Consider the following 25551-nt stretch of genomic DNA (forward strand, 5'->3'; position numbering starts at 1 on the left):
AACATGAGAACAGCACCCAAAGAATCGGGCAGCAATATGCAAGGCACTATACGAAGTCACAACTATAAAATTATTTGTATAAACAACTTTTAGCTTTCTCAAACACTAAACAAAGATAGGACATTGTGATAGTAGGTGGAAGCTAGGGTATTAGAAAGTGTGTGCCACCATCTTACTTTATACAGGAGAGTGGTGACATTAAATGTCACATGACTTTCCTTGACTGGCAAAAAACATAGCCATGGTAAACAAAATTATGTCATCCTTGGGAAAACAACACAAAATAAAGTTTACACTAATTAAAATTAGAAACAGATACCAAAACTATCCGGATGGTCAGGAGTGACTATGACATAGCCCTCTCCAAATGTGCCCATTGGGCTTATCTTCATGGAGATGGTGGAAATGGATCATGTGGGCTTGGTACCCAAGAGTGATCATTAGGTCTATAGCCCTTTCAATACGCTAAAAAAGGATGAGTTTTTAAGCCATACTAGACCTTAAACAGAGCTGCAATAAGGACGTTTTTAGACCGTTCTGCCAGTTTGACTGTTTCTTTCATTATCAGACTGAAAATCATTGGTGGTCTTGACTGATTCTCAGTCTAATCTTTGCTCTGTAGATTGTTGCCAGTAGTTAAATTTAATTGTTTCATGAGCCTGGCACAAAAGTGTTTTAAAGTCAAAAAATGAATTGGGGACCTTGACCGAAAATTATGGATTTTGAAAATCCATACAACCTGAAATATTCTTGCATGAATATTGCTGGCAGTTTTTGAGCACTGGATCATTTATAAGCAAGGCAAATTGCACAGCCCTAGAGAACATACTAACAATTTCCAGAATAGTAGTGTGTTCCTCAGTTGTGGAAAATAAGCAATATAATCAATAACAATGGCTTCTTATCTTGTAGCAAGAAGAGGTTTTGGTAGATGTAAGGTTATTTGAATGGAATTTTGTCTCACGTGCCATTACATAGTCATTAATGTTTTCCTTCATGGATGGCAAAACAATTTAAACGCTTGTAGATTTAGTGATTACCCATATGTCCTGCTACCATGGAGCCATGACTCACTCACAAAAGAATCTTTTGTCAAGCTATCTGGGGGACAAATCAAGACCATCAGGAATAAAATCCTGGTATATTCTGATCCCCACTTTATTCTGCAGATTCTCAAATCAAGTCTGGCACCTTATCAAAGGTAAAAATTATAAATTTCTATTCCTGATTATTATTTATCCAATTAAATTGTTAAGAAAGAGCAGAATCTTATCACCTGTCCGTAATGAAGTAATGGAATTGAGCCTACTAAAGCTTGTCTAGTGATTAATTGATCAGCTACCTTTAAATATTTAGAACTATATATTATGATCTATATATTATGAAAGGATTTTCTGCACACTTCAGTCAATGGTGTCATTCCTACAAAGCCTATTTAATGTCCAGTAATTCCATATTCCCTACAGCATACATTTTTTCATTGTCCTGAAATCTCTAAAAGATCTGTGCCTACACCGACACTAGAGGCATCTGCCTGCAGTTCAAAAAGTAGGAAACAGTCTTTAAAGCATTATGGGTGAAAGAATATGTCCTTTAACTCTTAAAATGCCTCTTGGACTTCGGGTGTCTAAAACTATGTCTTGTCTTTTCAATTAAAGGAGAAATTGGGGTAATAATTGGGTTATCTTTGGTAAAGGTTTTTAAACCCATAAAATGGTAAGCCTATTTAAAAGAGGTTGGAGGTTCTATTCCTAAATTGTCCTACTTTTCCTTTAGTCTATTTTTGTCGTCGCGAAAAATTCATCATCAGAAGGCTTTTTACCTAAAAATAAAGGCTATTAGGACTCAAGATAGACAGACAGAGTTTTAAGGATTTATTGCAATAAATCAACACAAAAAATAACAAGGACTCAACCCAATACGGCCAAATTAGATTGAGCGACGATCATTTCAGCCATTGAAGCTTTTATAACAATTTCTTATCATTTTGGCTCTTTCAATTAGCTGATTCTGCACCTGGTTCAACTGTCCATTGTTCCTCTTGGTGTCTGTTTGGCTTATTCTGATTGTTCTAAGACTGGGTGGAAGGCTTCCTCTTTCCATCTTTGGGCTTTCCTGATGTAATTTCCTATCTTTTCTGACCTTGCCCTAATGAGCTGGTTTGCTTACCTCCGCTGACTCCCTCTTACTCCCATCCGACCAAATCTTGAGTTTCCATGGGAACCCTTATCATCTCCTTAGACTGGTCTCCTAGTGGAATGTGTTATCTTTCTATTCTGTTCCTATTTTCTCTAACTGGCCAAGGCTTCAAATCCATATATGGTTTTCCTCTCTTAGGCTTTCCAAACTTTTTACTATAGTGACCTGAAGCTTAAGCTTTAATTAAAAAGAAGTATAGTATGTGCTTTTCATTTGATCATTGCTTGCCATGCTTGATTTGTCTTAATGTCTACACTAATGTTAATTGCTAATATAGTCTTATAATATTTTTGCTAATGCCTGCATTTGCTAAGATTTTCTCTTCATGCATTACAGTGTGACTTTGCTTGTAGCAAAGGCCTTTTGTTGCCTTACTGCTGATTCAGCAACTCAGCTGAATACAGAGGCCTTTTCTGTAAGTTATCTCTTCCTAGCCTTGAATCACAGGTGTCCTCCACTCTTATCCTGTCCAAAACTGGTTTCGTTGTATCTTTTAGCTATTCTTTTCATTACTTTGGAAAATTTGCTGTAAGCCTATAAAATAATGCAATATAATTGATTTTTTAGTTAACCATTTGCTAGACCTATCGTATTTTGCTTGTATTATTCTAATTTATGCTTAATCTAATGTTTTTGAAGCTTTTAATTACTTTCTATGGCTCTATATGCTAATTTGCTATTCTCTTATGCTAATAAAAAAATTTCCTTCTACATTTTCAACAGTGAGTGCCTAACTGAACAGATTATAATGTGCAAGCTTTCAAGGCAGCTCAGGTCCCGTCTTCAGGTAAGATGACTACAACTTGTCTGAAGAAGGGGCCAGAGCAACATCAAAAGCTTGCATAGTATACTCTGTTTAGTTAGTGAATAAAAAGTGTGATTTTGCTTCACTTCTCATTGCATCCGTAATGGCGAAAACGGTACATCACACTACTACTACAGCAGTGAATGGGAGACTTCATAACCAGAAATATAACTGAAGTTTCAAGATATTCACATTGCTCTAATTTCACAAAAAAGTATTCATTCTCAGCTGAAGGAAAGCTTCACATACATTGCCAATATGAGTTTTAGTATTAGGGGAACATTTATGTAATCAATAAATATACTGAAACAAAGACCCATAAGTGGTCATTTCCCCTGAGTGAGGACATCAAATTTAAACATATAAAATGGAGGTTGTGTATTCAATAAACTCACTCTCAATAGGATCTCCATCTATGGATAAAATACAAAGTTTAACTATTAATGAATACTTAGGAATGTGTCTGTCTGCTGCAGCAAACCTGAGCTATGAAGTTTTCTGCAGAGACAATTAGCAGCACTAGGATGAACACATATACACACACACACACACTCTTGGGAATATTTAATATTACCAATTCACCTAGCCTCAATGTCTTTGGACTATGGGAGGAAATCGGATGAAACCCTTGGGGAAAATATGCAGACTCCATGGAGTAACAGCTGGGAACCCTAGTAATAATTTAAAAAAAAAAGATTATATAGTAAAAAATACAAAAATATTTGAGATGCTTGGAAGTAGTAATGAGAATGAGATGTTCTGAAGTGATTTTTACAATCTGAATAGCAAAAATAAAAATGATAAATTTCTTACAGTCTCCCCCAGAGAATCATTTAAATTGTTGTGTTTATGTGGATTCCGCAGCAGAGGTTCGCAAGAGCAATAATAAAGTAAGCATTCACACTTTTTTATTGCAAGCCTCAGTTTAATGTGTTGTATCAACTTTGATCTTTTAAACTGTGAGACACTGTCACAAGGGTTGGTTCTTGAGATGAGCAATGTAATGGCAGAGTAGTCCCCAGCTCGACAGTGACCCTGCAAACCATGATCAAGAATGAATGGATAATTCCTTAAGTGTAAGTATAAACATAGTCTCAAAATTTTATTTTATTATAAATTATAGTTTTATATTAGTTGCATTTACATATGTGATTTTTTTAAAACTGTATTAATCCAGAAGGAAATTACTTGATTTTAGGGGGAAAATTTAAAATGTGCAGATTTTGCATGTATTTTCATTTACTAACAAAATTATAAAGTATTTGGAACAGTTTTTTTATGACAGCCAAATAACCCATAGACCAACTCATACAGTACATTAGTGAAAAGGATGTGCTACTGTCTATTGCTTGCCACTTTAGAAAAAAACTTGACTTTAACTTTTAGTAATCCAATCTTTTGCCTTGAATTTGCTGCAGTACAGGTCATGGACGTACCACATTATGTCCAAACAACCATGTTTGTATTTCTTATGTGGCATCTTTAAAAAAAAAAAAACTAACCAAGTTTTCTAATGTTAAAGGAATGGAAAATAAGATTACTTCAGTACTAAGTAAAATAATTATGCACTGAAAATCTACAAAACAAAAAATGGTCAGAAAATGAACTAAATAGTTACTTGTTTTGATGGAAGTTTGTCATTAATTTTCATTTATTATAGGTATAGGTATAGATTTATCACTAATTGCATCTTTTAAAATGTACAGTATATTTAAGAAGAATATGACCTTTTTAACTGAAGTTACTGCTCCATAAAGGCTAAACCCAATTCTAACATGCATCATTTATGTCCGTTTTGGATATGAAACAAAAGAAGATGTGCCTGGACACCAAGAGCTGTTTCAAATGTACTATATTTATTTGGTTGTTCCTCTAAGTATTTCTTTGAAATAAGTATACATTTTATCTTATGTGTCATGATGGACAGCAGGGCTCAGAATTTGTTTCTGCTTTGTACACGTGATGATGTGATGGGGACCAGCAGCCTGCTTGTTCATGGTAATGTCTGCAATAGACAATATATTCATGTTAAACCAATGAACAGTTCTTGGATTTGATCGATATGCTTCATACCCCTGCGCTGTACTGTAGAAACAGAAAAAAAAATACTTCCCAGCTGTCAGTTACAATGAATAATGTATTTAGGGCTCAGAAAGATGCTTATTCCATCCACACGTTTTCTGTTCCCGCACACCAGCTTGTGTGTGCTTGCGGTTCCATATATAATCCAGGATGATCAAGCGCAAGGTAGTAAACAGCACTAGACGGGCTACGGCATTGCAAGGGACGCCTGATCGATCGCAGAAAATCTGACAAGAGATGTGGAGAGAGCCTGTACACTCCATACACACTGCGCGAAGGTCGGAATTTGTACATCGGCTTTGCGGGGCAGATATTTAAATGTTTCGATACAACTAGTCATAAGGCTAATGCTAAAAACGCAAATTAGAACATTAACAATACTTTCAGAATTTGATTTGATAGCAGCATTTGTTTCTTTTGGCAACGTGATTTTTTCCCCCATTCTATGAACATGATCTGACGGGCAAAAGTTTCTAACGGCAAAGAGGGACTGATACTCTCCCCAAGGATGGTACCTGATTTCACATTTACCGTGACAATAGAAAGATTGACTCAGGTTCCCTTGTATTTGAATGAGCCGGTTCAAAAAATAAATAAATAAACAAATGTAATTAATTAAATAGTTTATGATGTGATACACGAATCAGTAAGCATCTTTCATCTTTTTTATGATAGTACAAAAATTAGATTTAGATGTAAAATGACTACCTTTACACACCAAGAGGAGCAAATAAAAAATGTGGTGCACGTGCCTTGAGTTTCTTCTGCGCAGTGTGATGTGTAAATGTAGAACACGGCGTGATTACACATTGCATGCAGACACCTTTTTAACACAACGCCCATTCAATTCAAGAATATCATAGCGGTCTGACAAAATGGGATACGTACCATTAACTAAAATTGCGGATGAAATACTGAAATGTTAAAAGTAAGTCGTTTGTGATAACTGGCGCTTTGATAGAACTAGAGACTAAGAAGTGGTACAGATTTAAATTCCAACAATCGCCTATATGCCCGCATCCACGTTTAAAATGTTAAGTGTGTACTCTTTAAAAGAGATCTTTATATTTATAACTATCTGTCTGTAGCTTGCGGAAAAATAAATGGAATAAAGCTGTTTAATGAAAGGATGTGCAGCTATCAATGCATAAACGCATATTATCTGTGTTCTGTTCACACCGTTCTGTTTCTAACTAAAAAGTGTGTTATCTCTGCATATTCTTATTGTAAATAGATAAATATTAGTATTTACCTAATTATTTGAAGTAATTTAAAAAGATGTTAGCCACAAACGTTATCACAGTTTCCAGAAATTTACATATACACAGTTAAACCAGACATAACATAATTCCTCAAAATGTTTTTTACTTAAGTATTTTATTAAAAATGTGCGCACTTAAGTAAGACATTTACATGTAGCCGAAGTCGTATTAGCACATAAGGAAACCAATATCCTTATTATTATTACACAAAACCAAGATTAAAATGTGTACATGTGCTATTTCCCTCTTCACTGTTAAAGACAAACGGGTCATCCATACAATCGCATGTAATGTTTACGAATTCAAAAAAAAAAAACTGTTTCTCACTCCTTATAACAACAGCGCCACTGCGTGGTTTTCAAGAGCAATACTTTGATTTGGAAAGAAAGCTGGTAGCTGCATTATTTCTTACATGTATTTTCGAACAGAACAAGATACAGAGGACAGAAAGATATGGAAGAAGATGATCCACTGTGGCGACCCCTAACGGGAGCAGCCAAAAGAAGAAGAAGAAGAAGATTGACGTTTAGCCATTTCCACCAGCATTAGGTGCAAATCACCAAACTCAGGACATTCACATCACCAAGGAGTTTTAAAGATCTTTAATATGTGCCAAGAATTCAGAGTACTCAGGGGGAAAAAAGCTCACTTGAGATCAGGGTAAATGGGCAAGTGACTGGGCAGGAATCTGAACCCGGGGCTTTGGAAAGAGTGCCACCTTCTATACCTCCATGCTGCCACTTTTTAATGTATATACTGTATTATTAAATTGAAATATAAATATTTCAAATTTAAATTGGTGTTCTCGTCTTAAAAATCATAACATAAGTAAAGAGAATGGGATTTACTACTATGCTACTAAAGTCATATTAAAAAGTTGGTGTTCATTTTAGAGACCCTCCAATGGTTGATTACTTCCCTGTAAGGGAAAAAGGCTGGTCCAGAAAATGATAGAATGGTGGATGCCATTTTAGAGTTACTGTACTCCACCTACCCTGATCCTGTGGAACCATAATAGGTGACACTCAACACCTTCACCTGATGATTCTTAGGTGTCTGACTTCCATCTCCAATCTGTCCAGCTGTCTGACAACAAAAGTGTGCCTCTATCTTAATGTGTTTGTTTGATAATTCGAGAGACAGAAAGGAGAGCCATGATGAAGACAGCAAGAGAGAAAGACACACACTGAGAAGAAACATTTAAGGTGTGTTCAGTTATAATGCAAAAAGCACCTTCTGTCCATCTGTCTGTTTGCATGAAACAACGTTACTCCCAGTGGACAGAGTTTGTTGAAATTTTGAATACTTACTCTTCAAGAACATCCGTTGGGACAGTTCAGTTTTTTGAGATATCTCAAATGAAGCACACTATACAAGTTTTAAAATTTCAAAATCTTCCATTGAAATGCATTGGCAAACTTGTGAATTTATCTATCTTGAAACTGAGAACCAGTCCAATTACAAATTAGTTTACTGTTTCAATTTTACCTTAGAGAGATTTCAGGGAAGTCATGCCTTAAATGATAGTTAAGATCTCGCAGATAGACACCCTTTATTACAACAACCTTGAGGTAGCTGGTCACGTGTACAAGTCAGTTTACCGTGACAAGACAGAAGAGTATAATAAATTATTTTTAAATAAGGTTAAATTGCATAACAGAGTTACGAAAAACATCAGTTTGCACCAGTGAGCATAAATGGTATAATCTTTAACACATATAGACTGTATCTTTGTTTACATAAACATCCCAAAATAGTTACATTAAGTCCTTGGCAAATATTTATCATTAAATAGAACTTCTTTTTATGATTCCACATTTAAAAACTTAAAAGGTCATATGATTGCATCGAAATTGTAAATGTCCTCAGGGAACAGATTGCACAGAATATCTTAGTTACAAAAGACGGCACATCGGAAGCACTTTGTTAATTCACACAGAATGTTTTCCCCTAACATAAGTCACTTCAACTTATATGTGTTCCTATTTTATTTGTCTCACAGCTCTTTCTTACAGTAAAATAGATCTCCGAAGCAAGTTAGTCAAACACAGAAAGAATCGCGTTCATGCAATCCAGTTGTAAATTAACTCATTTCTGCCTCTGCTTGACGAATGTTAATCATGAAAGAAAAAAGTCACTTATCTAGAAATTAGCGTAAAATAAAATTACTATATGTACTGCAACCATACAATTGAACAAGTACATATTTATTTTAAACTAAATCTCATGGCTATGCTGTCTGCACATTATGATGATTCTGTTTTTCCCTGACAATATACTTTATAGACAAAGCTCCAGACCTGCTCTTCATCGTGGTCTGAAGCAGTCAACAATTTTACCTTGAAACTTTAAATCAAGTATTTCTTTCACATCTGTCAGCAACGTGAGTCACAATTAGGCACAGACTCCTCATGACCAAAAAATCACAACAGTGCATCGATCAGTAAGATGTTTACATCACTTGAATTTTAACTCTTCTAGCTGTTTAAGCTATTGAGCCACCAAAAGCATGTTTAGCCTACATTTTAAGCTACATAACATTGTAAAGTACTGTTAAAAGTGTGTATATAATGTCTACTAATGTATGTAATTGCATTCTTTTATCACTGTAATTGTTGAAGTTGACTCATTGTTATAAAAATATTTAGTCAATAAAAATGAGCTGGCTGTTTGATGAAGTATCTAAAAAATAAAATGCCTCAACTTTCAGATGTTACCTTAAGTCCCCAAATGCACTCAAATATCACACCAGTGTACATTTTGTGACTTATTTTTTGTCACTTTTTCACTGCCCTCCAGTAAACAGAGAGCCTAGATGAGTTCCAAAATCTTTCTCTTTCCCAAGTCCTTTTTGATTGCAATATCTTTACTGTAAAAGTTTGGGCATTACTGTCTGTTACTGTGAATAGTTAAGTGAGCATGTGATGAACTGATCACTAAAAGGCATAACATTAAATATGACACATTTCTTTAATATTTTAAGCAATATTACATTTGTATTTCCCATCATTCACAGAGTACTAAAAAAATTAAAAGGTCCTGAAGCAGAACTTTGGCCACCCAACATGGTCAGTACTTGGAAACACCCCATTTGGCAAGTATCATTGCTTGTAAACTCTTTTTGTAGCCAGTGTGGATGATGACCCAGACACAGACAGGCAGACATCATTTAAAGCACCACAACACGTTTATTTACACTATTTGTAATATAAAGTGAAAACACACACAACCCACTTCACCCCAAAGTCCAGGCCTCTTTCCAATGCCTCTGCTTCAGGTCCGCCTCCATTCCTCTCCTCTGAGCTCTGTCCAGCTCCAGGTGCCTCCCGATAACCTTCCGCCGGCCCTCCCACATGTGGCGGACGTGCTGGCTGTGTACCCGGAAGCACGGCAGGGTTCTTCTGGCATCGGGGCACCACCCTGGCGATGACCACGGGCCCCTGTAGGGTTGAGCTTCTAAGCTCTATTCCCGTGGTCCCCAAAGCCACCAGGGTGGTCGCCCTTCATGGTCTGGAGGAGGCGTAAGCCTTCCTATGTTCCTTCTGCCAACCCTAGCCGCTTGCTACACCAGCTAAGGGTCTTTCAGTTTTTGCTTGGGGTATTTCCGCCCAGTCGTCCTTGTCAAAGGCTTCTAATTCTGCAAGATTTTCGGGCCGTCTTGCATGCACTGCTCTTTTGAAATCAATTCACAGATTGATGTTTAGGTTGGGGGACTGTGAGGGTGATGGCAAAACCATCAGCTTTTGCCTCTTCAGGTATTCCATTGTAGATTTTGAGGTGTGTTTTGGATCATTACTTTGTTCTAAAATGAATCCTCTTTTTATTTTTTTTATTTTTAACAATGTGTTTATTGTTTTTAATTATACAAAACAGGTAACATAGAAACACATTTCCATTTCGTCACAATTATTTCCCACCCCAACAAGATAACATCACTCTCTTCTCCCCTATAGATATACAAAGAATTCTCTTACACGAGACAATTTAAATGCAAAACAAATATTGCAAGGTACCCAGAAACCAAATATACATTACTGTACTTTACACATAAAAGTTACCTTTTCCAAAAAAAAAATAATAAAAAATTATACATAGTTACACCTCTTGTAATAAATGACCAATATTATTGTTGTTAATGTAGTACTTAAACGGCTTCCATATTTCTTCATATACATCCATTTTGTTTTTAATAAAATATGTTACTTTTTCCATGACCATACACTGTGCCATGGCATTAATCCAAGTTCCAATAGATGGCGGATCAGGCCTTTTCCAGTTAAGAGCTATCGTTTTTTTAGCTTGTAATATAGCATAGTCTATGAATTTGCGCTGCTGAAGATTTAGTTTAAGGTTCTTTGGATATAAATGTAGCAAAATCATTTTTGCATCTAAGGGAATATTCAAGGGTACAATTATCTTTGTAATATTAATCACTTCCACCCAAAAGTCTCTAATAATGTTACATTCCCAAACACAATGCACAAATGAACGCTGAGCCTCTCTGCATTTGAAACATGTATCAGGAATATTTTTATTAAACCTATTTATTTTGACAGGAGTTATATAAGTCTGCATCAACCAGTTATATTGAAGTAGTTTTAAGCTAACGCTCCCTAACTGTTTCTGAGAATGTTTACAAACGTGTCTCCATTCATCCTGAATCCTCTTTTTAACTTAAAGTTTTTTTGCACATAGTGTGATGTTTGTTTCCAGAATTTGCTGATATTTTTAATCCATTCGCCCCTCTAGCAATGACATATTCCCTGTGCCACTGGCTGCAATAATATGCTTAATAGTTGGAGAGGCGCTCTTTTGCTAAAATGTGGCGCTCTTTTTCTCCAAACATACTTCTACACATTGTTTGGCCAAAACGTTCTATTTTGATTTCATCAGTCCACATGACTTGTTTCCAAAATACATCAGGCTAGTTTAGATGTTCATTTGCAAACTTCAGGTGCAGAATTTTGTGGCTAGGATGCAGGAAAGGTTTTCTTCTGCTGACCCCGCCATGAACTTCATATTTGTTCAGGTGTCGCTGCACAGTAGAACAGCACACCGCCACTCCAGAGTCTGCTAAAATTCTTCAAGAAGGTCTTTTGCAATCAAACAGGGTTTTTTATTGGCCAATAAAAAACCTCAAACTGGTTCCATTCCAGCTGAACTAGTGTGGTGCTGAGGTGTCACCCATTGCATGGCTGCACTTGGGTCCTAATCTGGGATCCAGTGCTGTTTTGTCATGTGGTGGGTGTGGCAATGTGCTGTATCAGTGCATGCTCCTAACCTCCTGCTCCTCTAGCAATCCAATGAACAGTTCTTTCAAAATATTTTCATGATCTTCCTGGCCTCAACTTGTCCTCCACCATTCCTGTTAACAGCTACTAAAACTGCTTAGCTATTTTCTTGTAGCCTCCTCTTGATTTGTGAGCTTCAATTATTTTATTTTTCAGAGTGCTAGGCAGCTGCTTAGAGGAGCCCATGGTTGCCGATTGTTGGGACAAGGCTTGAGGAGTCAGAGAATTCATACAGCTTTGCAATTTGCATCACCTGGGGTTTCCTGTGATGACTGTGAACAAGCCATAGCCCTAACATCTAAGTAGGGTAAAAGGTATATACTTTGGGGTGCCCAAGCTTTTGCATGGTGCTCCTTTCCTTTTTTCACTGTACATCTGTAGAAAACAAAAACAACACACTAATATCTTGCATAAAATGCTGAAAAAAAGTGTTAACTTTATGCCTTTTGGTTATCATTTAATCTTCCTCTTCCTCTAACTATTCACAGAAAGAGACATTTTACCCAAGGGTGCCCAAACATTAGCATGCCACCATACATGTACTGTTTCAATACTGTGAAATGAGATACCCAGGAAGATTTAAGGCTCCTTACGTGCATGACAATGTAAATAATATATATAAACATATATAGATATTTTAAAATAACTTGGGCACAATGTAAACTGTTTGTGGTGGTATAGAGCTGTGCAATCTAATCTATAAGCTCTGGTTGAAGGAGGACATCTTGCCTGTACTTTTATTCTGGTTTAACAGAAAAGGTGAAGTTGGAAGTGGAGCAGAAGTGAAGACAACCTTTTTTTTCTGGTTGGTGTTCCTTCTTGTTATGGAGGGAAACTGAGACTGTGAGAAAGAATGTTGCACCCCATTAGTATACCTCCATGTTACCAGTCTGGATAAAATACTCCCAGGTCCTGCATGTGCGACAATACATACAGTATATAGTGAAAGGATGCATGTTCCCCTCTGACACTAGAGGGTTAAACGGCATTTCTACAACTAAATATTTAAAATGAGTGAATTATTAGATGGATAACTTTTAGTCATCACATTTACACATTAAGAACTGTTTTCACTGGTAAAATGAATGCAGCTTCTTAATATACAAGATATAGAAAATCAATTACATTCATTTGTTTTAACCAGAACTGACTATTCAGATGTTTTATAAGGCTGTTAAAGAGTTAATTCAAAACATATAACACAGATCATGACTAGAGCTTAGAAGTATGACTACATACAGAAAATCCAGTTCTTAAATGACTTTACTGGTTCCAATTAGATGTAGAGTAGATATTAATATCCCCCTTCTCACATATAGTTATAAATAGCTTGTTTCCCACTCACCTTACTAGTTAGTGCCTGCACTCCAAAGTGTACACTGTGATTACAAGAAACAGACCTGCTAAAAATTACAGTAAATAAAACTACATAAAGTTAGGGTAGGATGCAGAACATTTAATTACTGATCCCCCAGCCCTCTGGAATGTGCTACCTACATATAACCTACCATAACCTGGAGGGAAAATTTTAAACTCCCAGATAAATATTGTCAGACAATTTAAATATGTGAATGTGAGATCTTTGCAGGTATACAGCCCAGTGCTTCGTTATACAGATGTAACAAGCAGCTGGTAGTGGTCAACGACGTATTTAGGTGGAACCAAAGTGTTGAACTGAAGCAGAAACAGCTGTATTGACGGAATAAAACTGGGCAAGGGGCGGCCATACTAAAAAGGGTAACGTTGCAGTAGAAGTGGAAGGTTAACCTGCAGATCTTACATCTTGGCAAAAGTGAGCATACAGTAGCAACAAGACACAAGATGGTCATCCTGCATCATCAAGGTCTCTCCCAAGCAGAAATCAATGTCAATGTGTGGGATATATTAGGCAGGCAATGAACAGTCAGTTCTTGAAGGTGAGGTGTTTGAGGCAGGAAAAACGGGCAAGCATAAGGATCTGAGCGACTTTGACAAGAGACAGATTGTGATGGCTGGACATCTGGCACCTAGAGGTCATTGATGTGCTTGGGAAGGTAAGGCTAGCCCATCTTGTCTGGTCCCACAGAGCTAATGTATTAAAAAGGTGCTGGAAAATGTAATGCTGGCCATGAGAGAAATGCTCGATAACATCCACATCCCAGCTAGCACATTGCTGAGAGCATCACACTGCCTTCTCTGGGTAGCCTTCTTCCTATAGTGAATTCTGCTGCCATCTCTTCATTCTCATTATCAAAAAGAAAACATAATTCATATGACTAGCTCACCTTCTGTCCTTGATTAATGGTCCAGCTTTGCTGCTCATGTACCCATTTTATGAGCTTTTGGCAGTGGACAGGGGTCAGCTTGGGCGCTCTAACCTATCTGTGGCAAGCTGCAATGAATGCACTATGTGTTCTGACACAATGCCAGCATTACATTTTTCAGCCATTTGTGCTACAGTAGGTCTTCTGCGGGTTTAATGCAGATGGGCTGGCCTTTGCTCACCACATGCATCAGTGAGCCTTGGGCACCCATGGCACTGTTGTCAGTTCACCGGTTGTCTTTCTGCTAACATCTGCATACTGGAAACTCCCCCCAAGATATGTCATTTTGGAAATGCTCTGAGCCATCTCAATTTGGCTCTTGTCAAAGTTGTTCAGATCCTTACACTTGTCCATTTGTCCTGTTTCCAGCATATCACCTTCAACATCTGACTGGTCACTTGCTGCTTCATATATTCCACCCTGCGACAGGTGCCATTGTAACAAGATAATCAACATTATTCACGTCACCTATCAGTGGTTTCAATGCTGTGACTGACTGGTGTATGGGTATATATATAAAAACATATAAAAAATACTTTTGCGTGTTTTTTTTTGTTTAACATGATTTTGGTTTGGTTGCATTTCATTTAAATTTTAATTCAGCTATACTCTATTTGTAATTTGAGTGTACTGTGCTGGGCTTGTACAATTTGCTTTTCACAGTTATGTCAAAAGAACTCTACCTGCACCCCTAAACAATAATTTCTGAATTGACATGCAAGCTAACTGTAATACCCCACTGTGCCAGAAATGAGATCAATTTAAATAATTAATTACAAAAATAAACTTCAGATATTTTGATTTGAGACTCCTTCCATGCTAATGAAGGCATACCATTTTTTTTGAACAGAACACTTTATTCACACACTTTATTTAAATTTTTCAGGTGTCTGTGACTCAAATGCAGGAGGTTTAACTGGTGCTGGAAAAATGGTAAATGACAAAGCCATTCCCATATCAGCTGAGATATGTTGTTTCCAATAACCTTATTTACTTCTTACTCTGGATTTATCAAATGCAGTTTCTTGTCACTTATTTACCCCACTCAGATTGGACAAAATTAGTTAAGACTTAAAATCAAAGTATAGCAACTTGAAAATCTCTTTTACAGTACAATTCATAGTTTAGCAATTCCAGACACTGACAGTAAATGGGTCAAAGTGGCTTACAAATCTAAAACTTTAAAAAAATACAAGTCCTTGAAACAGTTTTTTGACGCCCTTGTCAATCTTCCAGTGATAACCCCATGATTACTGCTTTGGCTGACATGAAGTCACTCTATCCTGCAGTGAATGTTTCAGCACCGTGTAAGGAATTCAGAAAGAATGAAGATCTATTTCCAGAAGCTCCCCAAGAAACAGCTGTCCCATACTCATGACGAGGCCTTGGTCAGCTGCTCTTCTGAGTGACTGGCATGCTCTACAGAAAACATTTTAAGCTCTTTTACTTCCGAATGCACAAAAAAAAAAAAAACCAAGAGTTATATTTTAGGACTCTTCTGTGACAACCCCATGGGGCACCAACGTTCAGGTCCGCTCACCTCATACAGATAATACTTCAGTCAGTGCAGAATAGGGCTTTCCATGTGGCAAAAGTAATTCAGTTTAAAAATAGCTCTTGTGTTTCAATCACAGCCTCAATGGGGAATGCTGTACACACCCAAGTCTCCTCTTAGGCAAACCATCTTTTTCCACGAGGGAACCTGAGCTGATTCACCCAACTATGCACTTTTCAGACTTGAGTTGGTTGCTGTGTGGCCACGGCTTTGTGCGGTTACCATATGGAATGTCCCCTTCAGCAATGCTGGGCTGATTCAGGATATTTCAGTTTCAGGCCCTCCTTAAATTGCCGAAAAAGAATTCGATTGCGTCTGTTTTCCTCATCTTTTCTGGCATGGAATTCTCCAGGCACTTTGAAGCCTCTGTGCACCAGAAATGCATTGTTTAGCACAGTGAATTTATAGCCAGCCACATGAAGTTCACAGGCCTACAAAAACAAAGATAAAAGATTCATGACAAAATCTCCAAATATATCATGACAACACACACAATATAGCAAAACAACACAGTTTACAGTGCTTTTGATTTGTAGTCTAGGAGCAAGAGTGGCCTAGTGGGTAAGCTGTTCATGTCAAGCACTTTGGGGTGGCATTTATCATGCAGTGGGCTGTACAAAAATAGTTCAGTTGTTTATAGCATCTGCCAACCTTGGAGTCATTTTTCAGACATTCCACTATTCTGCTTTTAGAATGGAGATAACAAGGTTTCTGATATAATAGGGTCTATGGTGAGCTAAAAGGTCCATTAATAAATCTCATCTTAACTTGTGTCACATAATCACTATTTCAAATGGTCCAGTTGTATACTCACAATGTCCCAGATAAATATATTTTTCCTAAAATATTGTTAAATAAACCACCTCTGGAAAACACTGTTGTAAATGAAAATCAAACATGCTGAGATTAGAACAAGCCTTTGAATTGCAGACCCATCACCCATCCTTACATTTATATCAATAAGCACAACTGAAGACCCTCAGCTGTGAAAACTACATGGGTGAGCTGACCTTCTGTTTCTTGATGCTTCTCAGATATGTGCCAGGTCCAAGGCATATCTTCTTCCTAATAATGTTTTCACTTTCATTTCTTTAACTTTTTATCTTTAATTGTACATATCTCTCAGGGTGCTCTGATAATTATAATTTCCCGTCACTCTAGGGGTTGATACTGCGTCCTAATGCCTTCTCTCTTCCTCCCGCTGCAGACTAGAAGGTTGACGGCTATACCACCACTAGTGTCACTTCTGATATCCGTCCACCTGGACCTGCCTCTTCCTGCTGGAAGGACTTGAGACCAGACAGTTAGACAGTTTGAGAACTTATGCCTGGAAAGATGTCACTGCTATTATTGCATGTTTTCTTTGTGGTTTTTTTTTTAAATTCTATTTATATGGTGTCACCAGGGTGCTGCCCCAACTCTTCATCATACAGCTGTTATTGGGCTGGACTTCTGACCAGTGAATTCAAATCCTTGGCCATGTCTAAGCATTTTCCAAAAGTGGTTTATTTAACAAAACTTTACTTCAAATACACGTGTTTGGGTTGTTGTGAGCATATGACTGGACAACATACCATGTGGATTGTGCGACATGACTAACGTGAGATTTTTTCATACTGTTTTCTGTTTTCCAGTGTTGGTCACCATAGACCCCAATTATATCAGAAACTTTGTTATATCCATTCTCCATGAAAACATGATATTAAAACTTTTTTGCACCCATCAGTACTCACTACATTGGGTAAATAACACAAAAAATGTATTTTGGGGTGGAATATTGCTTGAATCTGAATTACTATAGAATGATTGCTTCTTTTCTTGGGGAAAAGGGAACGCTGGTTTAATATAAAATGCATAATTTGTTTCAAATGTTTCATTTTATTTTTTTGTTGGGTATGTAAATTGTTTTAAGTGAATATTGTTTGTTTTTTTTTTTGCCAGACAATCAATGAACTACTTCAGACATCTTGGCACAGCCAAACACTTTTGTATACAGTATAAAAACTCATAAACTTCATGTGTGTACCACACATAGCTACTCTAAATACTGTGCTGGAAAAGATTGCATTATTGAGAGAGATATGAAAGGATATAATCTAAAATATTACAGAATATTTACACAGAAACTTAAAATTAGTTGGTGGCTCTACAAAATGTTAAGGTGGTGAGCGTGAATACAGTTTTTTCACAAACAGCATATTTACTTTTTTCTTAATTTTTTTCTAAAATAAAACAATGTCAGATTAAAACTAATTTTGAATTTCAGTGCTTTAAAATAAAAAAAAAACACTGACAACAAAATCTATTACTCATTTAAAAATGTCAACACTTTTATAAGGCACTGTATTCACAAGTCAATGTCAGTAAAATATATAAAAATATCAGATCTGATTTGAGCTTCACAGTAACAATGGAGGACATTGTATACACCCAGTATACATTTTCCACGCAGAAGCATTTGTATTGTTTAAACATAAAGTGCCATTTAAAGTGAGTGGCACAAGATAGAGTAATAGAATGGTTTAATGGGCCAGAAAGGATGTTATGTGGGGGAAATTGGCTTTGGCTAAAATCTTTCTGTCTGGTGATGTCAACGAGTGTGGCACAGAAGTGTCATAAGCCATTCTGTGTCAGGGAGGGAGCGATGTGAAAGAATTTAAAAGAAAATGGAGTTGGTGCCCCATTCCTACTCCAGCTAAAACAGGTCTGGGAAGACAAATTGCCATTAAACCGTGGTGATGTCAAACAGGCATTTCTGGGAGATGACAACTCTTTTAGGAAATGGAACATGGCAGAACTGCCGTGAAAAATGTACAGCTGGTGACAGGATTTTGTCAATGTGTTCACGAATACAAATTGGTCGAAAAAAGCTGTTAATGGGGCACAGCTTCTGCTACTATAGTTACTTGCCCAAGGCCTAAACGCTTCCCAACAATTTACAGACAAGCTATGTTTTGGTACATGTTGGAAACCATTAAAACTGGGGTTGTGAGTCCCCTGTTGTTACACCTATAGATCCCCTAAATCCTTCCTTCATATGAGACAGGACAGCTTTTCTGCAACCATCATTGCCAGCAGTGCACCACTTTCACACACACTTATGTCCAGTATACAACATAATATACAAAGACAAAGGCCTTGCCCCTATAAAGTTAAACCTTCTCAAACAAGCTCAGTTACTCTATATCTGATTAATCACAAACAACTGGGTTTTCTGGCATTCTATAATTACACAGCCATCGTCCTATGGTTACCATATTCTGACTCTAAACTCAAGACTCTCTAGTGGAGCTTGTGAGTGTAACGGATATGTAAATCTAATTATCTGAAAACCTTGTCGTGCTGACCTTCCATGCTGGGTATCTCCAGAGAGTGGATATACAGTAAATAATATGCACAGAGAAGTCCAGTTGAGATTTAAGAGCTTAGCCTACAGGTCCTTGAGCTTTAAATACCTTGGCTATGTGTACCGCTAAAGATCTAAAAAGCAATTGTGATACCAAGTTTGGTAGCACAACTGGCAGTTTGGTATGCCAGGACACATGAATATGTCAAACCACAATTATAGGATTGATGACCACTGGACTGTGCAATGGACTATTTAGGATTTAAACTATTGGTGATTGTATTTCAAAAGCATTTTAGAACTATAATCCCTCCATTAATTTGGAACCTGCTTAATCCATTTCAGAGATGGAGTGTGTCCTCACACCTTCACATGCAGGAAACCACAGTACAGGATTCAGCCCACCACAGAGCTTAATCACACTCGTAGTAGGCCAATTAAAATTTGAAAATTCATCAATAATATGTATCTTTGAAATGTGGAAGGAAAATGGGAGAACCTGAAGGAAACCTCCAAGAACAAAGTTTGCCATTCAAACATTACACAGATACTGACCAAAATGAGAGCCATTCTTTCAAGAAGTATAAAGAAGTAGTGTGAACCACTGTTCTTTTAGAAAAAATAAACAAATGAATCTATCTTCTATATATATATAAAGGAGAGTTGGGATCGGAGGGACTGTGTTTGTGTGTTTGTGGAGAGATTGAGAGTTAATGCGGGTGGGAGAGTCACGTGATCATCTCCCCTCCCATTCACGTCATTTCATTCACTTCATTTCGCTCCGAGCTGACGCGGTCCTGCCGTTCTTTTCCCTTAGTGTTTAGTCCTTTCTCCTTTACTAATTTACTGTTTAGTACACGCGGTACTTACACAGTCACTCATAAAAGGGGAGAAGACTCCGTGCAAGAAATGGGTATTGAATCTACCTTGGAAGACATGCAATCAACAAGGCCATTAAACGGATCTCAAGAGAGGTCTTCTAGGTTGGAAAAAAAGCACTTGGCTGCCAAAACCAGGCGATTAAACAAATCTCAACAAGAAACGACTTCTACGTTAGAAAAAAAATGATTTGCTGCCAAAATCAGGCGGTTAAACAAATATCTAAAGAAGACAGGATTTCTAGATTGGGAAAAGGACGATTGGCTGCCGAAACCAGGCGGTTAAAAGAATCTGAAAAAGACAGGACGTCTAGATTGGAAAAACCACGATCCGCTGCCGAAACTAGCCGGTTAAACGTGCAGCAAAGCGCGCCAGGTCTGCTAGTAAATAAATATGCAAACAAATAAATGCATTGTGAAATGTGGCAATGAACAAATTAAAGAACAATTTTTTAGTAAACATGATTTTTGTTGATTGTTTACGTATTTATTTAATTTTGACTTCATTTTCTTCATCATGTAATGAAAAATATCACTTTCTATCATCAAAGTTGAGGGGGCAGGCTCTAGGGAGTGCTGTGTCTGGACTGGTGAATCGGTCATCGGTAGAGTGTAAGTGTACAATTGCAACTTTGCACATGTCAGCGAGCCCCAAGATACTCACTAAGACTGTAGGAATCCATGACAGATACAAGGGTCAGAAAAAGCCAGAGCTAATAAATGAGGACGCTATTTTAATTCAAGAAGCTCTTAATTCATCATCAGAAGTCTGCATCTGCAATGTAGTGTTTGCCTATAAATGTAGCACTTGATGGTCAAAGATTTACAAGCCGAGGATTCACCAATCAAAACATGGAACTTGCGAGAGCCTGCAATCTCAACTATGACAGGTGAAAGTGACACTCTTCATTTCAGGGATAATTTTATGTTGTGTTTGGTGTTATTGAAATAAATACATGAAGACAAATTGTATAAATACGTAAAGAAATTACCAACAAAACCATATGTCATGGCACATTTAACTGTTTATGCTTACACGTCATCGGGTTTTTATGACTTTAATGTAAATTTTGGTGGTGGGATCAAAAAGTCACTATCGAGTTAAGTTCAGAGTCTGATTCTACAACATTAACAATGCTGAGAAACTTGGATTTTATCATGGCATCTTATGTGCATTTGTCAGTAAGTGTGCGACTGTGGGAAAACTACGTACAACAATAACTTCCACATAAACTGACCTCTCCTTTTCAAAGAAGTTGCATCTTTGTCCCTTGTTAGAAGCTCCAAGTCTATTGTGTTTTGTCCTGTACTTATCTCAATATCCTTCAAAAACAGTCTGACCAATGTACAACGATAACTGCTGCAGAAATTGTTTAATTTAACCAGGATTTTTGCAGTCTGCCCCCTATAGTCATAAAACCAGCCCTAGTTATTTGCTAAATTTTTGTTGGAGTAATTTTTGAGATTCATAATTTAATTTAAATATACATTTACACACATGGATGCATTTACAAGCATACACGCTTGCACACACACTCATGCACTCCCAGAAGTTTACAAGTGAAGACAGCAAGCATGTTGTTTGCCCTCCCAGAGCATATGCTTGATGATGAACAGAAAGAAATGAACTCACAAACACACACCAGGGGCCTCATGTATAGACGGTGTGTATGCACAAAAATGTTGCGTACGCCTGTTTCACACTCAATTTCGAGATGTATAAAAACTAAACTTGGCATAAAGCCACACACATTTTCACTGCAGCATCACACCATGCGTATGTACGTTTCTGCTCGGTTCGGTAAACTGGTGGCACTCAATGCCGAAGCAGTGCTACTGCTTCGGTGTGGTTTCCCATTCTTCTTCAGATTTGCATCCATGATGCTAGCTTTATCAAATAGTCCTAAATTAATTGCATATTGTTTTCAAATTTAATTCACTTGATTGTAATCATTCTGTAACAATATAATGGTGAATGGAATGGCCAGACTATTTCAACTACCATAGCTGCTTTAGTGTTGTTAGAAGACATCACAAATGGAAGAATTAGATGTGAGCACGTATTTACATATGATGATGACTGGCTTCTAAGCGAATTTAGATTTCCAAGTGTTATCCTCTTGGAGCTGTACTCTGTTAGAATACTAGGGATGTATATTTGATATCATTTCTATGACTAAATGCACTTATGTATATTACATTTTACAGATGAATTGTTAACTTAATTTAAATAACGTATACTGTTAATATTTTAACATGCAGAAGCATGGTGCCGCAGTGATAGTGATGAGCTGGCGTCCCGTCTACAGATTGTTCCTGCCTCGCGCTCGATGCTTGGTAGAACTGGTGTGACCATGGATGGAATATACACATACACACACAAACACTCAAATACATTTATAAGTGAAGATAGCGGACAACTTGTTTGCTCCATCAGAGCACATGCTGGATAACGAAGAGAAAGAAATGAACACAAAAACACACACACCAGATCTGTAAAGGAATCATTAAGCCACCCAATACCAACCTGTCAATCTATACAACTTGTTTACTTTATTTGACACAATGTGTTTAACTTTGTATTAATTATTATTGAAGTTGCTCACCTGATTAATTTTCCTGCTCATTTCATTCTGTTAATTTGTGTACATAATAAATATAAGTTAATGTACCTGGGTTATATATTATTACACAGTACAATCGGTTGTATTGTATTGTAAAATGTTCTGTTGAGTGATTTCCTGATGTTCACTAACGTGACATGTACATAAAAGTACTGTATGGATCATTCCATACCAATTTTTCTTTTATGGGTTGCTCTTAGTTATGTAAACCACAAACACTGAAAGGTCAGAATTCAGAATCGTCAGGAACAAATGGGCTAAAATCAAGGAATAAACATATCGAGTGAATAAATATATGGGCCCTAAAATCCTGACTGCATATAGTGGACGTTTAGGCAGAACTAAAATGCACACTACATGCCATTTCAGTGACTAAAGACACATAGCAAGAGCAAGGAAACCTTTGAAGTATAGATCGATCTTAAATCAATAAGCAGCTCAAGCTTAATGGGTCTGATGGCCTCTTAAGCACGTTCTATACAATTTTTGCCGATCTAGATTTTTAAATGGTGCCACCTTTAACTGTCGTTAGGCCGTAGTGCTCAGGGCTTTCAAATCGGAAAGGAAAACATCTGCAGGAGTCGCGTCCCCGCGCGCATGGTTGGTAACTCGCCTGACTTATCCTGTTAAAGCCGTACTGCCTAAACCTCTCGTCGTAGAGCGGAGTGTCTTGACTGCCTATGTAAAAGGGCTCCCAGGGGTCAGTCCAAGACAAAGTGTAAGCCACGTCGAGATCACCGCTGTCGCTAACGTCGCTTGGTCTCTGGAGATGCAAGTTCAGCCACTGGGAGTAGTTCGTGGGCGCGTGGCACTTGTGGCACAGCTCCTCGTAGAAGGGGCGCACCTCGCCCACCTGGTACAGCTGCAGGACCTCTTTTTTACTAGGTGGAATCTTGCGGGTGTGTCGGATTTCAAAGGCTGGCAGCACAAATACTTCGTCTGGCTGAGGAGTTCGCCTTTTTATGAACTGTAGGAACTGATCGTGCAGATTTTCGCTCGGCATCATATCAATGTCGATGACGAGCGTGTACGCAGCCTCGATGCTTCCCCTGGCTACGTTACGCAGCAGGTTGTTGGGGTAGGACACGTTACCGGCTATCGCATAATTCTGGTACATATCCCTGTGTTTATCCAGCTTACCAAACACCCCTCGACAGTCCTTCAAGCCCACGAAATGCTCCCTATCGTTCTCGGGGAAAGTGGCAAGATCGCCGGAGTGGCAAATTAAGTGAAAGTCCACCAGAGCTTGAATGTGAGGACACAAGAGGCTCAGGGCGTAGATGAGTGCAGTGGCAAACTTGACCACGTGTGTGTGGGCAAAAATGGCAACGGACATCGGGCCGTCCCAGCGCTCCAGCAGCTCGTTCAGGTGGTGAAGGTTATTGATGGAGGTGTGGGTCGCCAGAACAAACTGGGGGTGAGACGTCGAGTCGCCATCCGGTTGCTGATGAGAGGAGAAGTCGCTCTTGACGATGTTTTTATAGATCCGGTACTGGCCGCTCGAGTCAAATATACCGCCGGTAGAAAGGGAGTATTTCAAGCGCTCTTTCTTGGCGTTTTTACGAGTCATAAATACACCCCCGCGCGGGTTTCCGTTGCTCTCGAAAAGCTCCGAGTATTTGTAGCGCTGCTGTTTTCCGTGTAGCCGGGACAGAAGAGACAGATAAATGAGCTGCAGCAAAGCCACGATCAACAAAGCGCTCAGCACGATCTTAAACACCGAGCACCTCTTCAGAAAATGCATCTTTGTGATCCAAGTGGTACCCCAGCGTTTTTAGGCAGCTATAGCTTGCCAGGCAGGCGACGTCCTTCAGCCATTGTCGCGCATCTCCTGCCACTCGGGAAATTCAAATTATCGAAGGACTGAACAATGAGCTAACACAGGTGGTTTACGAATCACAGCTTCGATGGTAAAACGCGTATATTGCAAGTCTCAGGGTCTGCGAGCCCTGTCAGGATCACAAAGCTTGTTCTGCTGAGTGGGATAGGTTGGCTGCGCTTGTTTACACGAGATCGGCGACTTCGGATCTGGAAAGCGCTCCCCCTCGCACTGGAGGATCGTGTGCGTCCGGCTCCAGAAGACGTAGAGCGTCGAGCCGCGAACGCGACCTAACAATCGAAAGAAGTACTGTTCAAAAATAGTGATCATCATCAGAATTCTTATTTTACCCAAGTCTTTGAGCAGTCATTTAACTACGTGTAAACATATATTAATTGGGTTTGTTCCCAGCATATTTCAATTCAGCTAGTGCTGCCGTGTGGCCAGTTTGTAATACGGAAAAACCTGGAACTGAATGAAAGGTTAGCATTCCAGCGATACCTGTCGGTACATTTTTTACAAGCGTAAGGTATATTTTGCCATTAGGAAAAATCAATCTAATGTCTTGTAAAACGGAAAGGACCATACACGTTCTTCTTTTAATTGTTTTGTGTGCATTAAAACGTGGGTGTCGAATTCCGGGTCTGGAGGGCCACAGTAGCTGCAGGTTTTCATTCTATTTTCCTAATCTGTGGCCAGTTTTCACTTCTAATTAACTTCTTTTAATCGAATTTAATTTTAATAGCCTTATTTTTAAGGATTCAGTCGTCTGAATGTATCCCTTTAAATGACACCCAAACAGAAATGGGATGTGAAACAAGCCAACATATGACCAGCTAAACTGGGATTTCAAACTCCAACTAATTTCACTCCAACCAATCTCTTAATGAGAAGCTGATTCTTGCTGTTAATTAAACCTGTTATTTAATTCCATGGCTTGTTGCTGCTCTCATTCTGTCATAGCAGACATTTCAAATTTCTAAGAACACAGTCAAAATGTTTTGGTGACCTGAGAGATCAACCGTACCAATACAATTGCCTTTCTTTATTTTAAGATATTGTGTGATGGGCACAGGTGAGCTGGTCATGTGGTCGCTTGTTTTCTGTCTCATTATTGTTTGGCTGCTAGTTAAGGAAAAAGAGACAACTAAGGGGCCTTAATCAAGTTCATTTAAAACTAAGGCAAAAGAAGTTAATTAGCAGCAAAAACGGCTCACTAATGAAGAAGATGGTTAGAATGAAAACTGCAGCCACTGCGGCCCTCCAGGACTGGAGTTCGACACCCGTGCATTAAAACACTCAAAAACGATTTGTTAAATGAACTAAATTCAGTAATGGACAGCAGTACCGTACAATTAGTTTAGTTCTAAAATGAAACATTTGTTTT

The 25551-nt window shown here is 38.1% G+C and overlaps 1 protein-coding gene across 1 annotated transcript; it reads right to left on the bottom strand.

The window, feature by feature from the left end:
• Positions 1 to 13386: 13386 nt before the first annotated feature.
• Positions 13387 to 24431, bottom strand: b4gat1 (beta-1,4-glucuronyltransferase 1). The gene is made up of 2 exons (XM_039769214.1): positions 22959 to 24431; positions 13387 to 15928 (listed from the first exon to the last, which is right to left on the bottom strand). Exons 1-2 carry the CDS (start codon positions 24087 to 24089, stop codon positions 15737 to 15739), a joined length of 1323 nt encoding a protein of 440 aa, XP_039625148.1. The 5' UTR covers positions 24090 to 24431; the 3' UTR covers positions 13387 to 15736.
• Between the last annotated feature and the right edge of the window lie 1120 nt (positions 24432 to 25551).

The sequence above is a fragment of the Polypterus senegalus genome, chromosome 11 (genome assembly GCF_016835505.1).
Source record: "Polypterus senegalus isolate Bchr_013 chromosome 11, ASM1683550v1, whole genome shotgun sequence".
Classification (NCBI taxonomy): Eukaryota; Metazoa; Chordata; class Cladistia; order Polypteriformes; family Polypteridae; genus Polypterus; species Polypterus senegalus.